At 46.4% G+C, this 20,333-nt stretch overlaps 1 protein-coding gene across 1 annotated transcript in view; it reads right to left on the bottom strand.

The window, feature by feature from the left end:
- The window catches only part of LOC130022488 (zinc finger protein 120-like), an 89,844-nt gene extending 70,884 nt beyond the window's left edge, over positions 1-18,960 (bottom strand). The window contains exons 1-4 of the mRNA XM_056113260.1: positions 18,857-18,960; positions 17,534-17,618; positions 16,101-16,227; positions 15,656-15,752 (exon numbers count right to left, since the gene is read on the bottom strand). Of these exons, the coding sequence (XP_055969235.1) occupies positions 15,656-15,752; positions 16,101-16,227; positions 17,534-17,566 (257 nt within the window). The 5' untranslated portion in view covers positions 17,567-17,618; positions 18,857-18,960. The remainder of the gene's footprint in view (positions 1-15,655; positions 15,753-16,100; positions 16,228-17,533; positions 17,619-18,856) is intronic.
- Positions 18,961-20,333: the final 1,373 nt, after the last annotated feature.

Genomic DNA, 20,333 nt, shown 5'->3' with positions numbered 1-20,333 from the left:
TCTAAGTATATGTATATTTGTCTATGTTTCTATTTGTGTCTGTGTGTGCGCATGTTGTGAGTCTCCACATAAGTCCGTGTTGTGACTGTGTGGCATGTCTCTGTCAGTCTGTGTGTGTATCTGTGTGTAATTATATGTCTCTTGGCATATGTATGTTTTTCTTTGTGTGCATTGCATGTGTCTGTGAATATGTATTGTATCTCTATATGTGCCTGCCTATATGTCTCTGTGTGTTTATGTTTTGCATATGGTATTGTATCTGGGTGTCAATGTATATATGTATGTCTTTGTATCTATGTATATGTCCATGTGTGTCTTTGTGTGTCTCTGTGTCTCCGTGTATCAGTTCATACTCATGTGTCTGTACATGTTTGTGTCTGTATGTGTGCATGTTTGTCTATGTATATGACTCTGTGTGTGCATGTGTCTGTGCACATGTGTTTCTGTGTGTGTCTCTGTATATGTCTGTTAGTGTCTGTGTGCATGTTGAGAGTCTGTGTATAAGTCCGTGTTGTGATTTGTTGCATGTGGGTCTATGTTTATGTCTCTGTGAGTCTGTGTATGTCGGTGTGTGATTACGTGTGTCTTGGCATATGCCTGTGTATGTGTATTGGGTGTGTCTGTCTATATATATATTTGTATGTCTGTGTATGTCTGTCTATATATATGTATGTATGTGTGTATTTCAGAGTACATTTCTGTGGGTGCCTTTGTGTGTGCATGTGTTTGTGTGTGTCTGTATTTATGCCTGAGTGTGTCCGTGTATATGCCTTTGTGGATCTGTGTTTACATCTGTATAGATCTGCGTCTTCTGTGTAACTATGTATATATGTGTCTTTATGTGTCTGTGTCAGTGTATGTGCACATCTGTGTCTGTGTGTACACATGTCTGTGTATATGTGTGTGCATGTGTCTGTGCGCATGTGTGTATCTGTGTATTTGTCTGTGCACATGTTGTGAGTCTGTGTATAAGACTGTGCTGTGACTGTGTTGCACGTGGGTGTGTGTCTGTTTATATGCCTGTGTGTATATCTGTGTGTGCACTGGGTGTGACTGTGAGTCTATGTATCTGTGTAATTGTGTATGTGCATGTTGTGTGTCTGAATGTGTCTGTGTATATGACTGTGTATCTGTCTGTGCCATTGTGTCTTTGTATGCATGTGTGTCTTTGTGTCTCTTCAGCATGTGCACATGTGTGTATCTGTGTGTAAGTCTGTGTGTGTGCACAGGTGTCTATGCACTGTCTGTGTGGCTGTCTGTATTCCTGTATGTCTATGTATGTCTGTTCTGTGTGCATGTTGTGAATCTGTGCAAGTCCACATTGTGTGTTTGGGAATGTAAGTGTCTCTGTATATATGTCTGTTTGTGATTATGTATATCTCTTGGTATGTGTCTGTGTATGGATCTGTGGGTCTATATTTCTATGTGTCTGTGTATATATCTGTGCTTGTGTATATGCACATGTGTCTGTATTTTTCTAAGAAAATGTGTTTGTCTTTGTGTTTGTCTCTTATGTTAGTGCGTGTGCATGTATGTATCTTTATGCCTTTGTGTCACTGTGTGTGCACGTGTACTTCTATGTATACACCTGTCTGTATGCACATGTGTCTGTGTATGTCTAGTTGTGTTGGTGTGCGCATTTATCTGTGCATACGTGTCTGTACATGTATGTGTGTGTTAATGTGGATGTGTCTGTGTATGTGTGTCATTCTCTGCATTTGTCTCTCTGGGTGTATGTGTCTGTGTATCTGTGTGTACATGTATGTTTGTCTATGTATATATTTTTGACTATTTCTATGACTATATCAGTGTGTGTACATGTGTATTTATCTGTGTGTACCGCCTGTGTATATGTCTGTGCATTTCTATGTGTCTATGCATATATCTGTATCTCTGTGTTTTAGTGTATGTTCATGTTTGTATTTGTGTCTCTGTGTATATGGATGTGTGTACATGTTTTACCTATGCATATGTCTGTCAGTATGGTGTGTGCACACATGTGGATGTGTGCCTATGTATGTCTGTATGTGTATCACTGTGTCTGTGTCTGCATGTGTGTTTGTGTCTTGGTATATTTGTGTCTCTGTATATGTGTGTGTCTATTTGTGTGTATGTCTGTGTGCAAGTGTGGCTTCTGTGTGTTTGTGTGTCTACGTGTGTGCATGTCTTTGTGTATATGCATATTTTCTGTTCATATGTTTGCTGTGTGTACATGTATCTATATCTCTGTGTGGTATGCATATGTTTTATAGCACATATCTCTCTGTGTGCATGAGTTTCGCTGTGTGTCTGTTTGTGTGTGTGCATGTTTGTGTGTATGTCTGCGTTTGTGTATATTTCGATGTGTGTCTGCCTGTGCATAAGTGTGTATATCTCGGTATGTGTCTGTATGTCTTTGTGGGAACATGTGTGTATGTTTCTGCATGTGTGTATCTTTGTGTATATATCTGTGTGTCGATGTACCTGTATGTGCATGTGCATCTGTATATATTTTTTCTGTGTTGGTGTGCATGTGTTTATGTCTGTGTGTCTGTGTCTACGTCTGTGTGTATACAGCATATGTATATGTCTGTGTATATATGCCTCTGTGTGTATCAATGTGTGTTTGTGACTATGCCAGAGTGTATCTGTGTGTGCATGTGGATGTGTGTGTCTCCGTGTGTGCATGTGATTGTGTTGGGATATAGGTCTATATGTGGCTGTGTGTCGGTCTTTATGCTATATTTGTCTTAATATCGTGTATATGTCTGTGCATATGCACGTGATTCTGTGTGTTGTTGTTTGTGTCTATCCATGTGTGTCTGTTTCTTTGTATGTTTGTGTGTACATTGTGTATTTTGTGTCTACATCTGTGTGTCTGTGCATATATGTGGGTCTGTGTCAATATGTGTGTCTGTGCATGTGGATGTGTGTCTTTGTATATGTCCATATGTGTGGAATTGCTTGTGTGTTTGTGCATATGTCTATGTTTGTCTGGGTATTCAGGTGTGTGTCAGTGTGTCTGCCTGTGATCAGGTGTGTGTCTTTGAATATGTCTATATGTGTGTCTTTGTGTTTAGATGTGAATGTCTGTGTCTGTATATATGTCTGTATTTGTGTGTGTGCTGAACTCCGTCTGTGTATACATGTGTGTGTATGCATCTCTAAGTGTGCATTTGTGTTTGTATATGTCTGTTGTGGGTGCATGTGTATTTTTGTCTGTGTATGCATGTGTTTGTGTGTCTGCCTATGTATATGTCTGTGTGCATGTTTCTTCCGTGTCTATGTATATGTCTTTCTCTGTGCTGACTCTATGTGCACATGTATGTATATGTTTGTGTTAGTGTATTGTGTTTGCATTGGTGTGAGTCTGTTTATATGTATGTATCTCTGTGTCTTAGTGTACGTGTGTGTCTCTGTGCTGTGTCTATGTGTCTCTGAGTGTGTCTATGTCATTGTGTACATCTTTGTGTGTGCATGTCTGTATGTGCACGTGTGCTTTTCTATGTATATCACTATGAGTCGAATTGGACGTTTACATTTGAATAGATGTGGTTCACTGCCGGCAGTTTCTATCTTTATTGTCTACGCACCAACATCTAATTATGACGAAAGAGAAATTGAGAAGTTCTACATGGAGCTAGAGAAGTTCTATAAAGAAGACCACACCTTCTACAAGATCATTGTGGGTGATTTTAATGCCAAGATAGGACCAAGAAGATCAGCTGAAGAACTTCACATCGGGACCCATGGCTTTGAATGGAATGAACAGGGTGAGAGACTGTCTGAGTTCATCATGTCGACCAAGACCATCTATGGTAACTCACAGTTCCAGAAGGCCGAATCTAAACGTTGGACATGGGAGTTTCCCGGTGGACGATTCCACAACAAAATAGACCACATCATATTCAATCGACAGTTTTGCCTGACCGATGTTGCTGTTGTCCCAAAATTCTGAACGGGATCGAACCACCGTCTCCTTCGTGCAAAATTCTACTTCACAGAACAGAGAGAAAGGGCTGCAAAGTTTAAAAAGAGAACTCTCAGAACAACCACCAACTGGGAGCTCTTTGGCACTATTGCGGCAACATGGGAAGATGCCATTGTTGACAACATTGACGAGGAATACAATCAACTGGTTCAGCACCTCCATGATTGTGCGAGGAACGCCAAGAGAGAGATAGCCACAAAAAATTGCCTGTATTCGAAAACTCTTGAGCTTATTCGCCAATGTGATTTGGCGCATTCCTCAGGCAACCGCAAGCTAACGTCCGAGTTCGCAAAGCAGTGCAGAGATGCGATCAAGGAAGACCTAAAAGACAGAAGAGCAGAAGTGCTGGTAGATGCGGCAGAAGCCGGAAAAAAGTATTCGTAACGCCCGCCTGTCCTTTGCCAACTATAAGACCAGGATGACTGCCCTCCGACGTCCTGATGGATCTATCACATCCTCCAGAATGGCAATGGGAAGATTATCCATGACTTCTACTCAAATCTCTTCGATAGCCATGTCCACTTGCTGACATACCAAATTCCACAGGATGGTATGTCGTTCCCAATGTTCTCCCTTCCGAAATCCGACACGCCATTTTGTCAGTAAAGAAACGAACAGCACCCAGCCCAGACAAGGTCAGACCTGAACACCTGAAGAATCTGCCGTCAATACTCATCAATACACTGGCTCGGCTCTTCACACGTCACCTGTCTGAATCCAAGGTTCCGTCCCAATGGAAAACCAGCAGGACTGTACTACTGTTCAAGAAGGGAGACATCCATGACATTGGCAACTATTGCCTGATCTGCCTATTGTCTGTCACCTACAAGTTGTTCACTCGAGTCATCCTAAATAGAATTGGCAGAACATTAGATGAAGGACAACCATGCGAGCAAGCAGGGTTCCGCAAAGGATTCAGCACCATCAACCATATCCACACGATAACCAAGCTCATTGAGGTTTCTCGGGAGTTCAAGATGCTGCTCTGTCTAACGTTCATTGATTTAAAGAAGGCCTTTGATTCTGTTGAGATGGAAGCGGTCATTGAAGCCCTAGCCAATCAGGGTATTCAAGCTCAATGCATCAAGATCCTCTGTGAGCTGTATTGCGGATTCACTACCAGGATCTCACCATTCTACAAAGAGGTAATCATTGATGTCAAGAGAGGGGTTCGGCAGGGTGATACCATTTCACCGAAACTCTTCAGTGCCACCCTTGAGAACATCATGCAACGACTGGAATGGGAAGGAATGGGAGTGAAGATAGATGGTCGGCAACTACACCACCTCCGCTTTGCTGATGACATTGTTCTAATAACACCAAACATCAGCCAAGCGGCACAAATGCTGGCCGACTTTGACCGTGAGTGTGGAAAGGTAGGACTACAGCTGAATCTTATGAAGACAATGTTTATGAGAAACAGCCTCGTTCCTGACGCCCCATTCGCTCTCAACGGAACGACCATCTCTGAATGCAACAGCTATGTGTACCTAGGTCAAGAAGTCAACATGACAAATGACCTGGCACCCAAGCTGCGCAGGAGGAAGAGTGACTTGGAACGCCTTCAAGAGCGTCAAAGAAATAGCTAAGAGGACGAAGAACCTCCGGCTCCGGGCACATCTCTTTGATTCCACTGTTCTTCCTGCATTAACATATGCCTCAGAGACCTGGGCCCTACGCAAACAGGATGAGAACGCTATTCAGGTCTCCCAAAGAGGAATTGAAAGAGTTATGCTTGGAATATCACGTTTCACTCAAATGAGAGAAAGAATCCGGAGTTCCGACCTCTGTCGACTATCAAGAATCAGGGACGCGGTCTCATTTGCCAAGGTGTCAAAAATCAGATGGGCTGGTCACGTAAGGAGATTTAAAGACGACCGCTGGACTAGAGCTGTTACCGACTGCATTCCACAGGATGTCAAAAGACTGTGTGGCCGCCCACCTACCAGATGGTTAGACTTCTTCATCAAGATCATGAACTATCGTTTTGAGGCTCTTCATGTTCCTAGAGCGAACAGACGCCATTGGGCTACACTAGCACGCGACAGGGACAAATGGAGACGTTACTGGCGCCCGCTCGAGCAAATCGACGATTAACGGGAAGTTAAGTGATTAAGTGATACAAACAGAAAGTCCCAAGTCCTCTGTTTTCCATAAGGAGGTTGGCGGAGGCCAGATTCAACTCCAACATCTCCAGAAGTTTTGGGTACCTGCCGTCAGAGGAACTTGGGGTAGGTTGGGAAGAACTTTATTTAAAATGGTAATAATGAGCCACAGCAGCCAATCTCCTTCCCTGGAAATTCTAAATACACCAAATCCGTTGAGCTTTTTTTTTTTTTTTTTTTTTTTTTGCTTTTTGGGTCACACACAGCAATGTACAGTGGTTACTCCTCGCTCTGCACTCAGGAATTACCCCTGGCGGTGCTCAGGGGACCATATGGAATGCTGGGAATCGAACCCGGGTCGGCCGCGTGCAAGGCAAACGCCCTACCCGCTGTGCTATCCCTGCAGGCCCCAAGTTTTCATTTTTTTTTAAAGGTAAAGGTAAAGGTAAAGGCCCTCCCGTTGATCGTCGATTTGCTCGAGCGGGCCCAGTAACGTCTCCATTGGAGACTTTGTTGTTACTGTGTCTGGCATATGGAATACTCTCGGTAGCTTGCCGGGCTCTCCGAGAGGGGCGGAGGAATCGAACTCGGGTCGGCCATGTTGGCCGCTTGTAAGGCGAACGCCCTACCCGCTGTGCTATCGCTCGCTCCTGGTGGAATTTTTTTTTTTAATTTAAATAAAAACATTACGTTCTCTAAGCAAGTTCTAAACCCTCTCTGTTAATTCTCTGGCTGAACTACTTCATAAAAGTGTCCTGTTATTGTACAGCTCACAACCTAACACCCCAAATTTCTGAGGGTATTCTCCTCCCGTTCTGTGATAATGAGGGGTTTGGAAGAAAGATTCATCTCGGTACCCCACTAAGGTTGCATCCGAAGGAATCTGCCGTCATCAGATTGAGGCTGCTCTGATTTCTTTCCTTTTTTATGTTTTGGGGGTCACAGTTGACGATGCTCAGGGGTGACTACTGGCTCTGTACTCAGAAATGACTCTTGGGATAATTGGGGGATCTTATGGGATACCGGGGAAGGTACCCAAGTCTGCAGAAAACAAAACAAGTGCCCTAAAGGGCTCTGCAACTGTTGCTCGCCCCTGGCTGCATGCTTAATCCTTAATTACCCCACACCTAACAGGGAAGCAAACCCAAGGGTGGAAATTTCTTACAGAATGGGCCTTAGGAGGGACGAAAACGCCCCCACAGCGCCATCTCGTGGCGATTACGCAGAACTGCCGTTGCCCAAGTTCCCCACCCTTAAGATTTCCAGCCCTCGGGTTGTCTTCAATGCTGGGAGTCATTAAGAACCAAGCACGCAGCCTGGGACCATAGTGGGATAACAGTGGGTAAGGCCTTGCATCGGTTTGGAACTCTTGTTCCCCATATATACCCCAGCACACCGACAGGAATATTTAACAATGGGCAGGACCAACCCCTGAGCATTACTCTGTATGCCCCTCCCCAACCAGATGCTTGCTGCTCTCCAGAGCCCCCCCCCCCCCCACACACACTGACTGACCCCACAAGAGTCTCTGGTTTCTTAATTAGGTGTCCAGAATTTGCTATTCCTAGTGGGGTTTGAAGCAACATAAAGAAACATGATCTTCGTCCCCTCCCCACCCACCATACTGACTCTCTGGCAAGTGACACTGGGTTCCATATTGGGGAGAGGGGCTGGTGGCCACAGCAGAACTTCTAGGAGCACTCAGGGACCCTACAGAATTGACCTGTGTTGAACAACACAAAGCATTGCCTCCCCCATATTCTATCCTGAAGAACCCCATCTGAAAGGTTTCCTGTCTTGGTCACCCCACATTTCAATAAAAGTCCTGTCTCTGTTCTATGTGTAGCTGATGAGGTCGAAGCAAGACTCAACTCATTGTTACTCCAGGCCTGAGGTGAAGGAATCCGCTGATAAAGAAACTGAGGTTATGGTTTTCGTTTGCTAGTTTCTGGTTGGGGGCCACACCCGGCAATGTTCGGGGATGACTCCTGGCTATTCTTTCCTTAATTACTCCTGTAGGTGCTCAGGGAACTATATGCGGTACCTGGGTTCGGACCCGGTTTAACTGCTGCAAGGGGAGCGCTTTTCTACCCACTTTCCTCCTGCTCTATTGCCTGAGGTTTGATCCTTAATCACTGAAGCAAAACCCAGCTCTGGAAATCTTCCCTGTAAACCTGGGACGTGATACTTCCTCTCCGCCGCCACAAGTCGGCACTGTGGAGTGTTTCTGTCCCTGCCCAAGGTCCTTTCTCTCAGGAATGTCCACCCCTGGCCCTCCACCCCCTTCCGGAACTTACTGAAGCTCCCTAGGACTCTCCAAGCTCTCTGCAGAGAGACCCCCTGATCCTTGCCCAACTCTGCAGCCCCCAACACTGCCACACCAGTGCCCTGCCTTTATTTGGGGGTGGCCAAAGCAGAACTAAAGCTGTGGGGGGTGCAAGGCTTTCTATGGTGCTGGGGATGGAACCCAAGTTGGCCAAGGCAAGCCAAGAGATTTCTCAGAGTTTTGTTTCCCTTTCCTGACCCTTTTCCCCATCACGGTCATTCTCACACATCTTCCCCCTCCATACATTTTTGCTCTTTGGGGTCACACGGGATGTTGCACAGGGGTTACCCGTGGCTCGGTACTCTGGGATTACTTGTGGCGGTGGTCAGGGGACCAGAGGGGATGCTGGGTATCAATCCCGTGTCAACCACGTGCAAGGCAAACACCCAACCCGCTGTGCATTTGGAAGGACCCCAAACATTCTCTTACTCCCGGCCAGAGTTCTGGGGATTCTGTAGATTTGAGATGTTCAAAACATTGTGCTTTGTGGCACTTTTGTAGCAGTCACGAAGTACACTTTCTGCACTCCCCACTCCCTTGGCCAAACAAAAGAGGTTCTACTGAGAGGTCCTGTTCTGACATTGTAAATTTTTATTAGTCATTCGATATGAATTTTACCATGTTTCCAAAGATGAGAGGAAACAAGGTTTTCCCACATTCTTTACGTACATAAGGTTTTCTTGCAGTAAGTCTTTTAATATGAGCAGTAGGGCCTGAGGATGTAGAAAAGGCCTTCACACACCCTTCACATACATAAGGCTTCCCTCGAGTGTGAATTCTCATATGTGCAGTAAGGACTGAAGGCAGAGTGAAGACCCTCCCACATGTCTGACTTTGATAATGTTTCTCTCCACTGTGAATCTTCCTGTGCTTAGAAAGGGACCCAGATTCAGAGGTCTTCCCACATTCATTACACACAAAAAGTTTCTCTCCAGTATGCCTTTTTCATATGGCTAGTGAGGCCTGAGGAGTGAATAAAGGTCTTCCCACATCCCTTACATATATAAGGCTTCTATCCACTATGAATTTTCACATGCTCAGTAAGGTGTGAGGGCAGAGCAAAAGCCTTCCCACATTTCTGACATTGATGAGAAAATTCACTGAATTTTCCTGTGCTTGGAAAGGTACCGAATTGAGAGAAATCTTTTCCACCTTCCTTACAAACATAAGGTTTCTCTTTAATATTTATTTTTCTATGATAATGAAGCCTTGAGGAAAAACCAAGGGCCTTGTACCTCACGGTGTTTCACTAATAAAAATTAGAAAGAAAAAAAAAAACAAGCGCCTTCCCACATTCCTGACATAGAAAATGTTTTTCTCCAGTATGGAATATCCTATGCTGACCATGGCTGGACATGTAAATGAAGGCCTCCCCGCATTCTGTACATGTATATGGTTTCTCCCATGTTCCCACCATGTGGAAAACATTTGATTCGAGGGGTCCCTTCCATAGTTTCAAAGCAGCAGCAAATGTCTTTCTGTGCACAGTAAAGCCCATTTCAACATTCTCCAATTCACCCTATCAAGAGCCTGGCCAGGGCCACTCACTTTTTGTGAATATTAATGTTTAGTGCATATGTATATTTAACAAAAATATGGATACAAGGTTTGTAGAAATGATACAGCAGATAAATTGCTTGCTTGCACATGGCTGAAGGGATTCCGAGCCCCCCTAAGGATACCTGTGCCCACCCAGGTTATGTATCCGAGCTCAGAGCCAGCAGTAACGCCTAAGCCCTGTGGGGCATGGCTCCCCCAAACCGAACACAGGAAGTTCTGAAGAATGAACGTATCCACTTTCATAAGGATTCACTGCAGCATTGTGATTGATTTCTGCCATAATTTCCGCACCCCAGGGGGCCTCTGGGCCAAGCCAGAGTAAGAGCAAATGATGACACAGTGGTGAGCTGTGACAGCTCCAAGCAAGGGGCAACTATTTATTTAGTCACCTTCCTCCTGTTTCCATCACCAAGATCCGTGATTTACAAGTTAAAATACATGGACGTCCAAGCACCAGGATACTGGCATAGCTGCGGCCCCAGTGATAATCAGCAGGTCCTTTTCCCTTACAGTACTGACATCAGGAGAAGGCTGTCCCAAGCAGGCAGGATTATCTCTTTTTTGGACGCTCTTTTGTAGCACCCCAGAACCCCTTGTCCAAAGGAAACTTGCTGTACTAAGGGGCCTGTTCTGACCTTAGGGATTGTTGTGAGGTTATCAAATCATCCAGTATGATTTTTTTTTTGGAGGGTCACACCTGGCAATGCACAGGGGTTACTCCTGACAGTGCTCGGGGGACCATACGGGATGCCAGGAATCGAACTCGGGTTGGCCACATGCAAGGCAAACGCCCTACCCGCTGTACTATCGCTCCAGCCCCCAGTATGAATTTTTATATGTTTATAAAGGCTTGAGTGGAACATGAAGCTCTTCCCATATTCCTTACATGTAAGAGTCCTCTACAGTGTGCATTTTCATATGCCTAGTAAGGGCACAGAGCAGAGTGAAGGCCTTCCCACATTCCAGTGTGAATTCTTCTATGTACTTTACGTCTTGATGATCTAGCAAAGGCCTTCTCACACTCCAGACATAGATAAGGCTTCTCTCCAGTATGAACTCTCATACACCTAGTGAGGGCACAGAGCAGACTGAAATTCCTTCCCATGTCTGACACTGAGGAGGTTTCTCTTCACTATGAAGTTTCCTGTGCTTAGTAAGATTCCAGGACTGAGAGAAAGCCATCCCACATTCTTTACATATATATGGCTTCTCTCCAGTGTGAATTCTTCTATGTACTTTAAGTCTTGAGGATCTAGCAAAGGCCCTTCCACACTCCTGACATATATATGGTTTTTCTCCAGTATGAACTCTCATATGCCTAGTGAGGGAACAGGGCAGACTGAAGGCCTTCCCACATGTCTGACACTGATGAGGTTTCTCCCCGCTGTGAATTTTCCTGTGCTTAGCAAGGTTCCAGGATTGAGAGAAAGCCTTTCCACATTCTTTACATATATATGGTCTCTCTCCAGTGTGAATTCGTCTATGTACAATAAGTCTTGAGGAGTTAGCAAAGGCCTTACCACACTCCTGACATATATAGGGCTTCTCTCCAGTATGAATTTTCATATGTGTAGTAAGGCTTGAGGACAGAGTGAAGGCCTTCCCACATGTCTGACACTGATGAGGTTTCTCTCCACTGTGAATTTTCTTATGTGCAGTAAGGCCTGAGGACAGAGTGAAGGCCTTCCCACATGTTGGACACTGATGAGGTTTCTCTCCACTATGGAAATTCCTGTGCTTAGTAAGGCACCCAGAATCAGAGAAGGCCTTCCCACATTCCTCACAAACGTAAGGTTTCTCTCCAGTGTGGATTCTCCTATGTATAGTAAGTTGTGAGGCTCTAGTAAAGGCCTTCCCACACTCCTGACATATATAGGGCTTCTCTCCAGTGTGAACTCTCCTATGTACCCTAAGTTTTGAGGATGTAGTAAAGACTTTCCCACACTCTGGACATATGTTAGGCAGACATACTCTAGTATGCATGCTTACATGCATGTGAAAGCCTGTTAGCCTAGTGAAGACCTTCCCACATGTCTGACACTGATGAAGTTTCTTTCCACTGTGAATTTTCACATGCCTAGCGAGGCCTGAGGGCAGAATGAAGGCCTTCCCACAGGTCTGACACTTATGAGGTTTCTCTCCAGTATGAATTTTCCTGTGTGTAGTAAGGGATCCAGATTGAGAGAAGGCCTTTCCACATTCCTTACAAACATAAGGTTTCTCTCCAGTATGTATTGTCCTATGTTTAAGAAGGCTTACAGAAAGACCATATGCCTTCCCACATTCCTTACATACAAAAGGTTTCTCTCCAGTATGAAGATTCCTGTGCTCAGAAAGACGTGAGAAGAAAACAAAGGCCTTCCCACATTCCTCACACAGATAAGGCTTCTTACCAGCATGAATTTTCTTGTGATAATTAAGGCTTGAGGATTGAATAAAGGCCTTTCCACATTCTTCACATGCATAAAGTTTCTCTCCTGTATGAATTCTCCTATGTAAAATAAGATATGAGGATCGATCGAAGGCCTTCCCACATTCTTCACAAGCATAAGGTTTCTCTCCTGCAGTTACATTTACATCCATATGGTCACAACGGAATAACCCTTGCCTCAAAGTTTGTCCTCGGTGCTGAATTTTCCGGGGATTCTGTCCACTGTGGGTTTCTAAGGGAACACCACAGTGCTGAGAACACGGGGAGGCTCCCCCACATTCCTTACACCTAGATGGGTTCTGCTCATGGTGACTTTGCTTGCGGGTCCATTGGCGTGAGGGACTCGCTATAAACAGTGCTCCTCTCCCACAGTCCAGGGGCTGCCTCACTGAAGGGGGTTGTGTCCGTGGACTAAGAACAGATTCCAAGGACCTTTTCCCAGGGGAAGGCTTCATCAGAGTGAGGTCACTTTCGCCATTCTGATCACCCTCAAAAGACATCCCGCCTGTCACAGCATCCTCACGGTAATAAGGCCATGATTGCTGACTTGAGACTTTGTCACAGAGCGCAAGATCAGAGACATTCCACTGGGGCTGGCTGCTTCCCTGTAGAAAAGCAGAGAAGGATTGCAATTATTGACGTATTTACTGAGAGTCTTGCTGTCAAAAAAACTGAGCCTTTCAGGTGTGGTTTCTAACATTTGCACCACACAAATGCAACTGCCAACATGTGGACTGTCTTACTGTGGAATAACTGAATGTTACTGTAAGTTGGACACGCAAAATTGATGGATGCAGGGTCATTAAATTCTGTGACATTTTCCCCCCTTTAACTTAATGAAGGTGTACAACTGGAAATAAGTCCCTCTGTAGAAAACTGACGCATCTGTTTCATGAGAAAATAAAATACATCCACATGTGTTTGGTTAAAGCTCAGTGTGGAATCTGTGATACAGGGGTGACACGCTGCTGAGACAGACCATACGACCATTGCAAACATCTCACCATATGTGGATGACTCTCAGGATCAACGACTTTTTTTGGTTCTTTTTGTTTTGTAGTTTCTATTTATTGGGGGCTGGGGGTGGAAAGGGCACACCAAACAGTGCTTTGGGATCACTTTTGGCGGGTCTCTGGTGACCATAAGGAGTGCTGAACATGGACCATTTATCCCTGTGCAAAGCAAGTATCTTTCTTACTGCACTATCTCTAGGGCCCACAAACTAGTTTTTATTTTTAAACAATTACCGATGTCAAGCAAATGAAAAGTCAGTTTTTTATACACGGTTGACTTCAGCACCTGGTGAAGCTAAGCGCTCTCTATTCCAAGCATCAGGCTTAGGAATTCCTCCCTGCCGTGCCCAGCCCTCCACCTTAACAATCACATGCTAGGTCCACTGAGCTACCCCGCTGACATAATATTTATTCCGAATTAGCGAATCTTACCAACTCACTCGTACTTGGTGACCCCCTTCCCAAATCAAAATGTTGTAATGCCAAGTCCCGAAGCCGCGGTTTCAGTTCTGAAACTAAACACAAAATGCAATTTAAGAATGTGTCAAAAGAAACAGAGCAAAATGAGGCAGTGTAGTTAGAGGACATCTCTGTGGTCCTCAAAGTCCAAACAGTCAAGGGAAGATCTGGTTAGAAGATCACTGTGAGGATCTTAGCAATCCTAAACTAGCTTTTGGTTTTGTTTTTTGAGCAGACCCGAAGATGTTCGGAGAACCATATGTGATGCTGGTTACTGAACAAAGTCACCCGCAGGCACTGCAAGGCACTTCCCCCTGTACTAATGCTCAGGCCCAAACTAGCTCTGTTATGGGCTCACCTCTTTAGTATTTAAACAAACAGATAAAAAATATTTTTCAGGTGCAGTGACGACGTGGTTGTGCAGCCAAACTGGTAAGGCACAGACGGGCAGACCAGGAGCTGTGACTCCCATGGACTGACAGATGAGCAAGAATAATGACGAAGCTGAGAAAGCAAAGGTGGGGTCATTCTACGATGCACAGTCCAGGAAGTAACAGGCAGCATGAGCGTGGCACAGACACCTGGATTCAGGAGCCCAGGGCCTCCGGGGTCAGCAGCTTGTTTCAAACACACTCAGGACACCCACACACTGCCCAGGGTCCAAGCCAGGGAAGATGCTCAGACACTCACCTGCACACACGCCTCTCCTCCCTGGCCTCAGGGCTTCTCCTTCCAGCCAGGAAATCACTGCAGGCTTCAACCCAGAATGCCCTGCTCCCAGAGACGGAGGCACAGATTAGTGACAAAAGGTGACAAGTAAACCCTAGTTTCCCTGACATAATTTCAGGGAAATTTCTGAAAAAGCATGAACGGAATTTCAGTTTGCAAAACATCACATATTTGTGGTTTTCGAGAGATAAAACCAAGTTTCAATTTACGAGTGAAATAGGGTGCACTTCCTATTTATATACCTATTAATGTATCTTTATATACCACAAACAGTATAGCCCCGGTCTTGCATATGCTGACAGGGGGTTGATCAGCATAACATGTATTTGTTTTTGTTTACTTTGGGGTCTCACCGGGCTATGCTCAGGGATTATTCCTGACTCTGTATTCAGGAATCACCGCTGGTGGTGCTCAGGGTCCACAAGGGATGCCGGGGATTGAACCCACGTGTGCTGCTTGCAAGACAATCACGTTCCTCGCCGTACTATCTCTCTAGGTCCGGTACCACATGTAGTTTTCTGAGCCCCTCATGAAGTCATCACTGATTTCAGTAAAATCAAGTGCTTAATAAATCATTTTAGAATGGCCAAAGGTGGCAAGAGACCCCAATTTTTTTTTAAGCGGAAAAAAAAAAACCCACACAGCAGATGGGACACTTGAGTTGCTCATGGCCAATGCAGGTTCGATTCCCGACATTCTCTACTGTCCCTCAGACCAGCCAGGAGTGATCCCTGAGTGCAGAGCCAGGAGCAAACCTTGAGTCCTGATGAAGTCTTCCAAGAATAATTAGAAGTGACTCCGAGCACAGAAATACAGCAGCGTCTAATGGGGTGAGTCTCAAGATACCAAAGCCCCTGTGGTGGGAGAGATAGTACAGCACACAGGACACAGTGCTGCACACACATGTGGATTTGATCCCAGGCAGCCTGTTTGGTCCCAGAGCTCGGCCAGGAGTGATTCCTGAATACACAGCCAGGAATAATCCCTAATCCCTGAGAGGAAAAAAAAAAAAAGCTTTGACTTGAGGGCCTGGTGCAAGAGTACTGGGGGTGAGGCACCAACCTTTTAAGCTGCCAAGCGGGTTCAATCCTCGGCACCCCCATGGTCCCTGAGCACTCATAGGAGTCATCCTTTAGCACAGAGCCAGGAGAATTGTGGACTGTGCCCCCAAAACAAAGAAAATAGCATAACCAATTAAACAGACTGAAGTTATGTGTAGTACACAAAGTAAATAAATTTAGCATTGGAAGGGACCTGAGCGATAGCATGGTGCGTAGGGAGCTTCTCATGCACAAACTTGACCCAAGTCAATCCCAATCACCCCACAAGAGTGATTACCGAGGATAGAACTGAGTGGAAGCCCTGAGTATCCTCAGGTGAGCCCTAAAAAGAGAACCAGGGAAGGAACTAGAGGAACAGCTACCACACAGCTGTCCAACATCCCGGCCCAGCACCAGGTAGCCCACGTGGGTCTGTCCAGACAAGGTCGGCCCCACAATGCTCTCACCGACGGCCCGCAGGTGCTGATAGGTCTCCAGCATCACATCCCTGTAGAGCTTCCGCTGGGAAGTGTCCAGGCACCTCCACTCCTCCAGGCTGAAGTTCACAGCCACGTCAGGGAAGGTCACCACATCCTGAGCCGGCACACACAGGGGGTGGGAGTTAGGGCCTATCTCCACCCCATTCCCACTGCTGTGAGGCCAGAACCCCAGGGCCCTAGATATCTCTGGGCCTCTCCCCTCAGGATGAACCAACCTCCATGTGCACTCCCTCCTGAATGACTGACGGGCCCCAGAAATCACACTAAGGCTAAAGTGGGATCTGCTAAAGTTGGAGGACGCTATTCTAGAAGGTTCTTGGAGGTATGTCCCTTTCACAGTGACCCTAAGGCCAATTCTAACACCACTGGTCCAGTGAGCTCTGCAGAGAGGAACACCTGAGCGCAGACCCGGCAGGACCAAAAAGAGGGTCCCTGAGTGCGGGAAAAACCACTGAACACCTGAACACACACCCCTGCAGCCCCACGGTTCATGATCACTAGGGATGAGAACGGGACAGTCCATATTCAAAGAGCGACTCAAAGATGTGTGTGTGACATGTGTGGCTGTAGGGACTCAAGGTTCAGGGATGCCCAAATCCCTCTTAAGGAAGGTAAAAGTTTCTTGACTCCAACTTCTCTACCGGCTTCTGAGATCCTTGGCTCTGTCTCCCTGGGAACTGGTGCATGCCCAGAGCTCCACACACAAAACAGTGTGAACATGAGACTGTGTGACTGAGCAGGAGAAGCTCTCCAGAGTGAGAAGGACAAAATAGGGAAAATGCATGTCCTGGGGCCCAAGTCACTGTAGCTGCCAGGGTGCCATTCTGTCCCTCTCCTCCTGCCAGGGTGCATATGGGGCTAGCACACCCAGGGGGCTCTGAAGCCTGTCAGTTGTGAATCCAGAGCACAGAGCCAAGAGGATGGCTGAGCACTTCCATTTGAGCACAAAAATAAATACAAAAGAATACAACGAAGCAGGATGGAGTACAGGACAGCAGTTCCGGGGAGAGCAGGTAGGACTGGGAATCCCCGCCTTCCCACATGGTCCCACAAGCACTGCCAGTTACAATGCCGGAGTGCAGAGCAAGGAATAATTCTGAGATTCACTTGTTGTGCCCCCCAAATAAAACAGAAAAGCCAAGAGGCCAGCCCTGGACCCCCAGCATCCCATATGGTCACAAAACCTGGCAGGAGTGTTCCTGAATACTGAGCTGTATTCAGTATTCTAGTATTCCTCATACAACAAAACAGACACAAAAGTGAGGTGAAAAAGCAGAGTGGGGCGCTCCGATCTGAAGTCTCATCCCAGGAATCCTTCCTAAAGAAACTTGAGACAGACGGCCCAGGAAGCCCATGCGCTCCTGTCACTGTCTCCTGTCATTCTGTCACTCTCCTCCTACCTGGGGATGGTTTATCAGAAGGCGCGTCACCATCTTCTCCCGCCTCTGTTGTTCTGAGGATCAGCAGGAGGCTCCGTGCAAAGACCTGGAGAAGTCAAAATGGTAAGCACCAGAAAAGAGCACCTTCCTTCACCCCCCAGATTGGACCAGCCACACCTTAGGTACAGGCTCACACTCCTGCCTCAGGGAGACAATGGCAGAAGCTCCTGTCTCCTCTGGGAATGCAAAATGTGTTCGCACCTGTGCTGCCCTTCAGGACAGGAGCTCTGGGCTCAGGCTACAAGGAAGGAAATAGTAGCCCTGCCTGAGCCCCGGATGTCCCCCTGGACCCCACAGGAAAGTCCCTACAGGCCCAGCCAGAGGCTGACTCTGAGCACAGCGGCTCCCGAGTACCAGCATGCCCTGCAGACTGGCAGCAGTGCTGCCCCCTGGGAACTATAGCCTGGACTGTGGCTCTGCCATGGGGAAAGCCACACGGACTTAGAGTGGACAAACCTTCAGCCACTCTCTTGCAGGGTGGAAAACGACATGCGCCCGGGCACTCTGTCCCAGGGACCAAGGTGACTTCTGGGTACAGCTGGGTCAGAGGCACAGCCCTGCTTTGTCCGCTAGACCTGAGCCCATCTGGGTCCTGATTTACTCTAACCCCGAAATGGCACATTTGCACGAACCTCCTCTAGCACTGGCTCCTATTGTGCAGGAATATACTAGAAAACAGCGCAAACAACTGGCTGTATACCAAAATAATCCAAATAACCAAGGAGTCTACTAAGGACCATTATATGAACTGTCAGGAGTAAGACATGAGCACTGTAGATTGTGACCAAAAATACAGCAACAACCAAAAGGCAAAAATGAAGCACAACAAAAAAATAGAATTCATGCACAAAATGAGAGTGAAGAACGTTTAAATAGTCAAAGAGCAGATCCTTAAAACTTTGTTTTTCTGGCATTTCCACAGTTTTCCATGAACCCTTATTATTCTCTTTTTCTGAGATCACACATTTTCTGTGTGCGTGTGTGTGTGTGTGTGCGCGCGTTTTTCTTCTCTGAGTCAGAATCAGGAGTGTTCAGGGGGTATTCCTAGCTCTGCACTCAGGTTTCAATACTGGAAGATTTGGGGACCACTGAGATGCAAGACAGAGAACTTGGGTTGGCTGTATGCAAGGCAAGTGCCCTACTCCCAGAACTTTTGCTCTGCCCCTTCCTCGGTAAATTTCTTCCAAAAATACCAGGAGTGAGTCCTGAACACAGCTCTCCCTCCTCACAAAATAAATAAATAAATCTTTCTTCAAAATAAACAAACATTAAAAACCCCTTTACCCTCAGTATTTACCCCAATGCCAGGGGTTGTCTGCGCAGAGAGAGATGAAGAGTCAGGGGTACTTTGCAACTTGACGTGAGGGAGTTGAAATTTCTGATTTGAAAAAAAAAAAAACACCAGTATTATGGCTGGACAGGCAGTAATGTGAGTTGGGCACTTAACTAGATGACCTGATCAATCCTCTGCATCCCATATGGCCCCCAAGAGCGCCAGGGATAATACCTGAGCTTAGAGGCAGGAGTAAGCCCTGAGAATGTCCGGGTATGTGCCCTCCCCCCCAAAAAACAAAGAACCAAAAATAAGCCCCAAAATAAATTTTCATTGGCAAACCCCTACCACCTGCAGGTTCCCTTCCCCACACACGACTCTGGCTATCACGTCAGGCAATGAAGATGACCAGCAACAGGTCTCTTTCCTTTAGGTGGAGGAGATTCTACAGAAGTCATTGGTCAGGGCCAATGGTTCAAACATGAGACTGCTGGGAAAGTCGGGATGGCCAAGCCCTCCACTCAGCCCCATGTCCACCTGCTGTTGCCCCATCGCAGAGCTAGAGGCGATCGTGGCTGAAGAGGCCCCCCAGAATCATGCACTCACATCCACGACCCTTGCACACCGGTAAAGCCCCCACTGTACCCCCCAAAGCTCCACGTCCCCCTAAAGCCTCCACCGCACCTCAGAAACCACCTGGATATCGGGGAGCAAGTGAAAAACAATAACAAAAGTGCCCCCCGCAAGCTGGCCCGGCCCCTCTGCATACCGTGTGGAGATGGGGAGGCTGCTCGTGTCCTGCCACAAAATCCACCTTCAGAGTCCCCCTTCCACGAAGCGGCGTAAATTTACTTATCCTTTGCCAAGGAAGGAATAGCGTCCTGATCCCACCCAGTGTCTGTGTCAGAGATGGAAAATGAATCAGGAATACCAGTTTTATGACATCACTTCTGTTTCCATAAGGTGCCCAAAAAGGCACTGAGAACCTTTGTGCCACCCAGCTGAGTCTGTGCTGCGAGGGGGATGGACTAGGATAAAGGAGTGGAGAGGGAGCTTCTCAAGTGGACGGTCACACAGTGGGGGCCTGGGGGTAAGGAGAAGCCCCCTGATCCTGTAGTCGTCACCAAACATTGAACCAACGATATCTAGACACCCAATGTGACCCTGACTCTTGTCAAGTGATCCCTAACCTCAGAGCCAAGAGTAAACCCTGAGTACTGCCAGCTGTGGTGAAAAATATAACAAAAAAAGCAAATTCTACCAAAGGGGGAAAAAAATGATATGCAAAGACAAATTCTAGAGTGAAACATTCAAAGTGTCAACTAGCTGGTCCTTAAAATCCCTCATTCTTGATCTTTCCCTGCTACAGAAACTCAGTTTCTCCTGAATCCCTATTGTTCTTTCTCTGCCTTTGCATCTTTCTTGTGTGTGCGTATGTGTGTGTGTCTGTGTGTATACGTGTGTCCTTGTGTGATTTTTATTTTGGGG

Source organism: Sorex fumeus, unplaced genomic scaffold (assembly GCF_029834395.1).
Source record: "Sorex fumeus unplaced genomic scaffold, SorFum_2.1 ptg000019l, whole genome shotgun sequence".
Classification (NCBI taxonomy): domain Eukaryota; kingdom Metazoa; phylum Chordata; class Mammalia; order Eulipotyphla; family Soricidae; genus Sorex; species Sorex fumeus.
The sequence above is the reverse complement of the archived record's forward strand: the minus strand, read 5'-3'. Positions and strand labels throughout refer to the sequence as shown.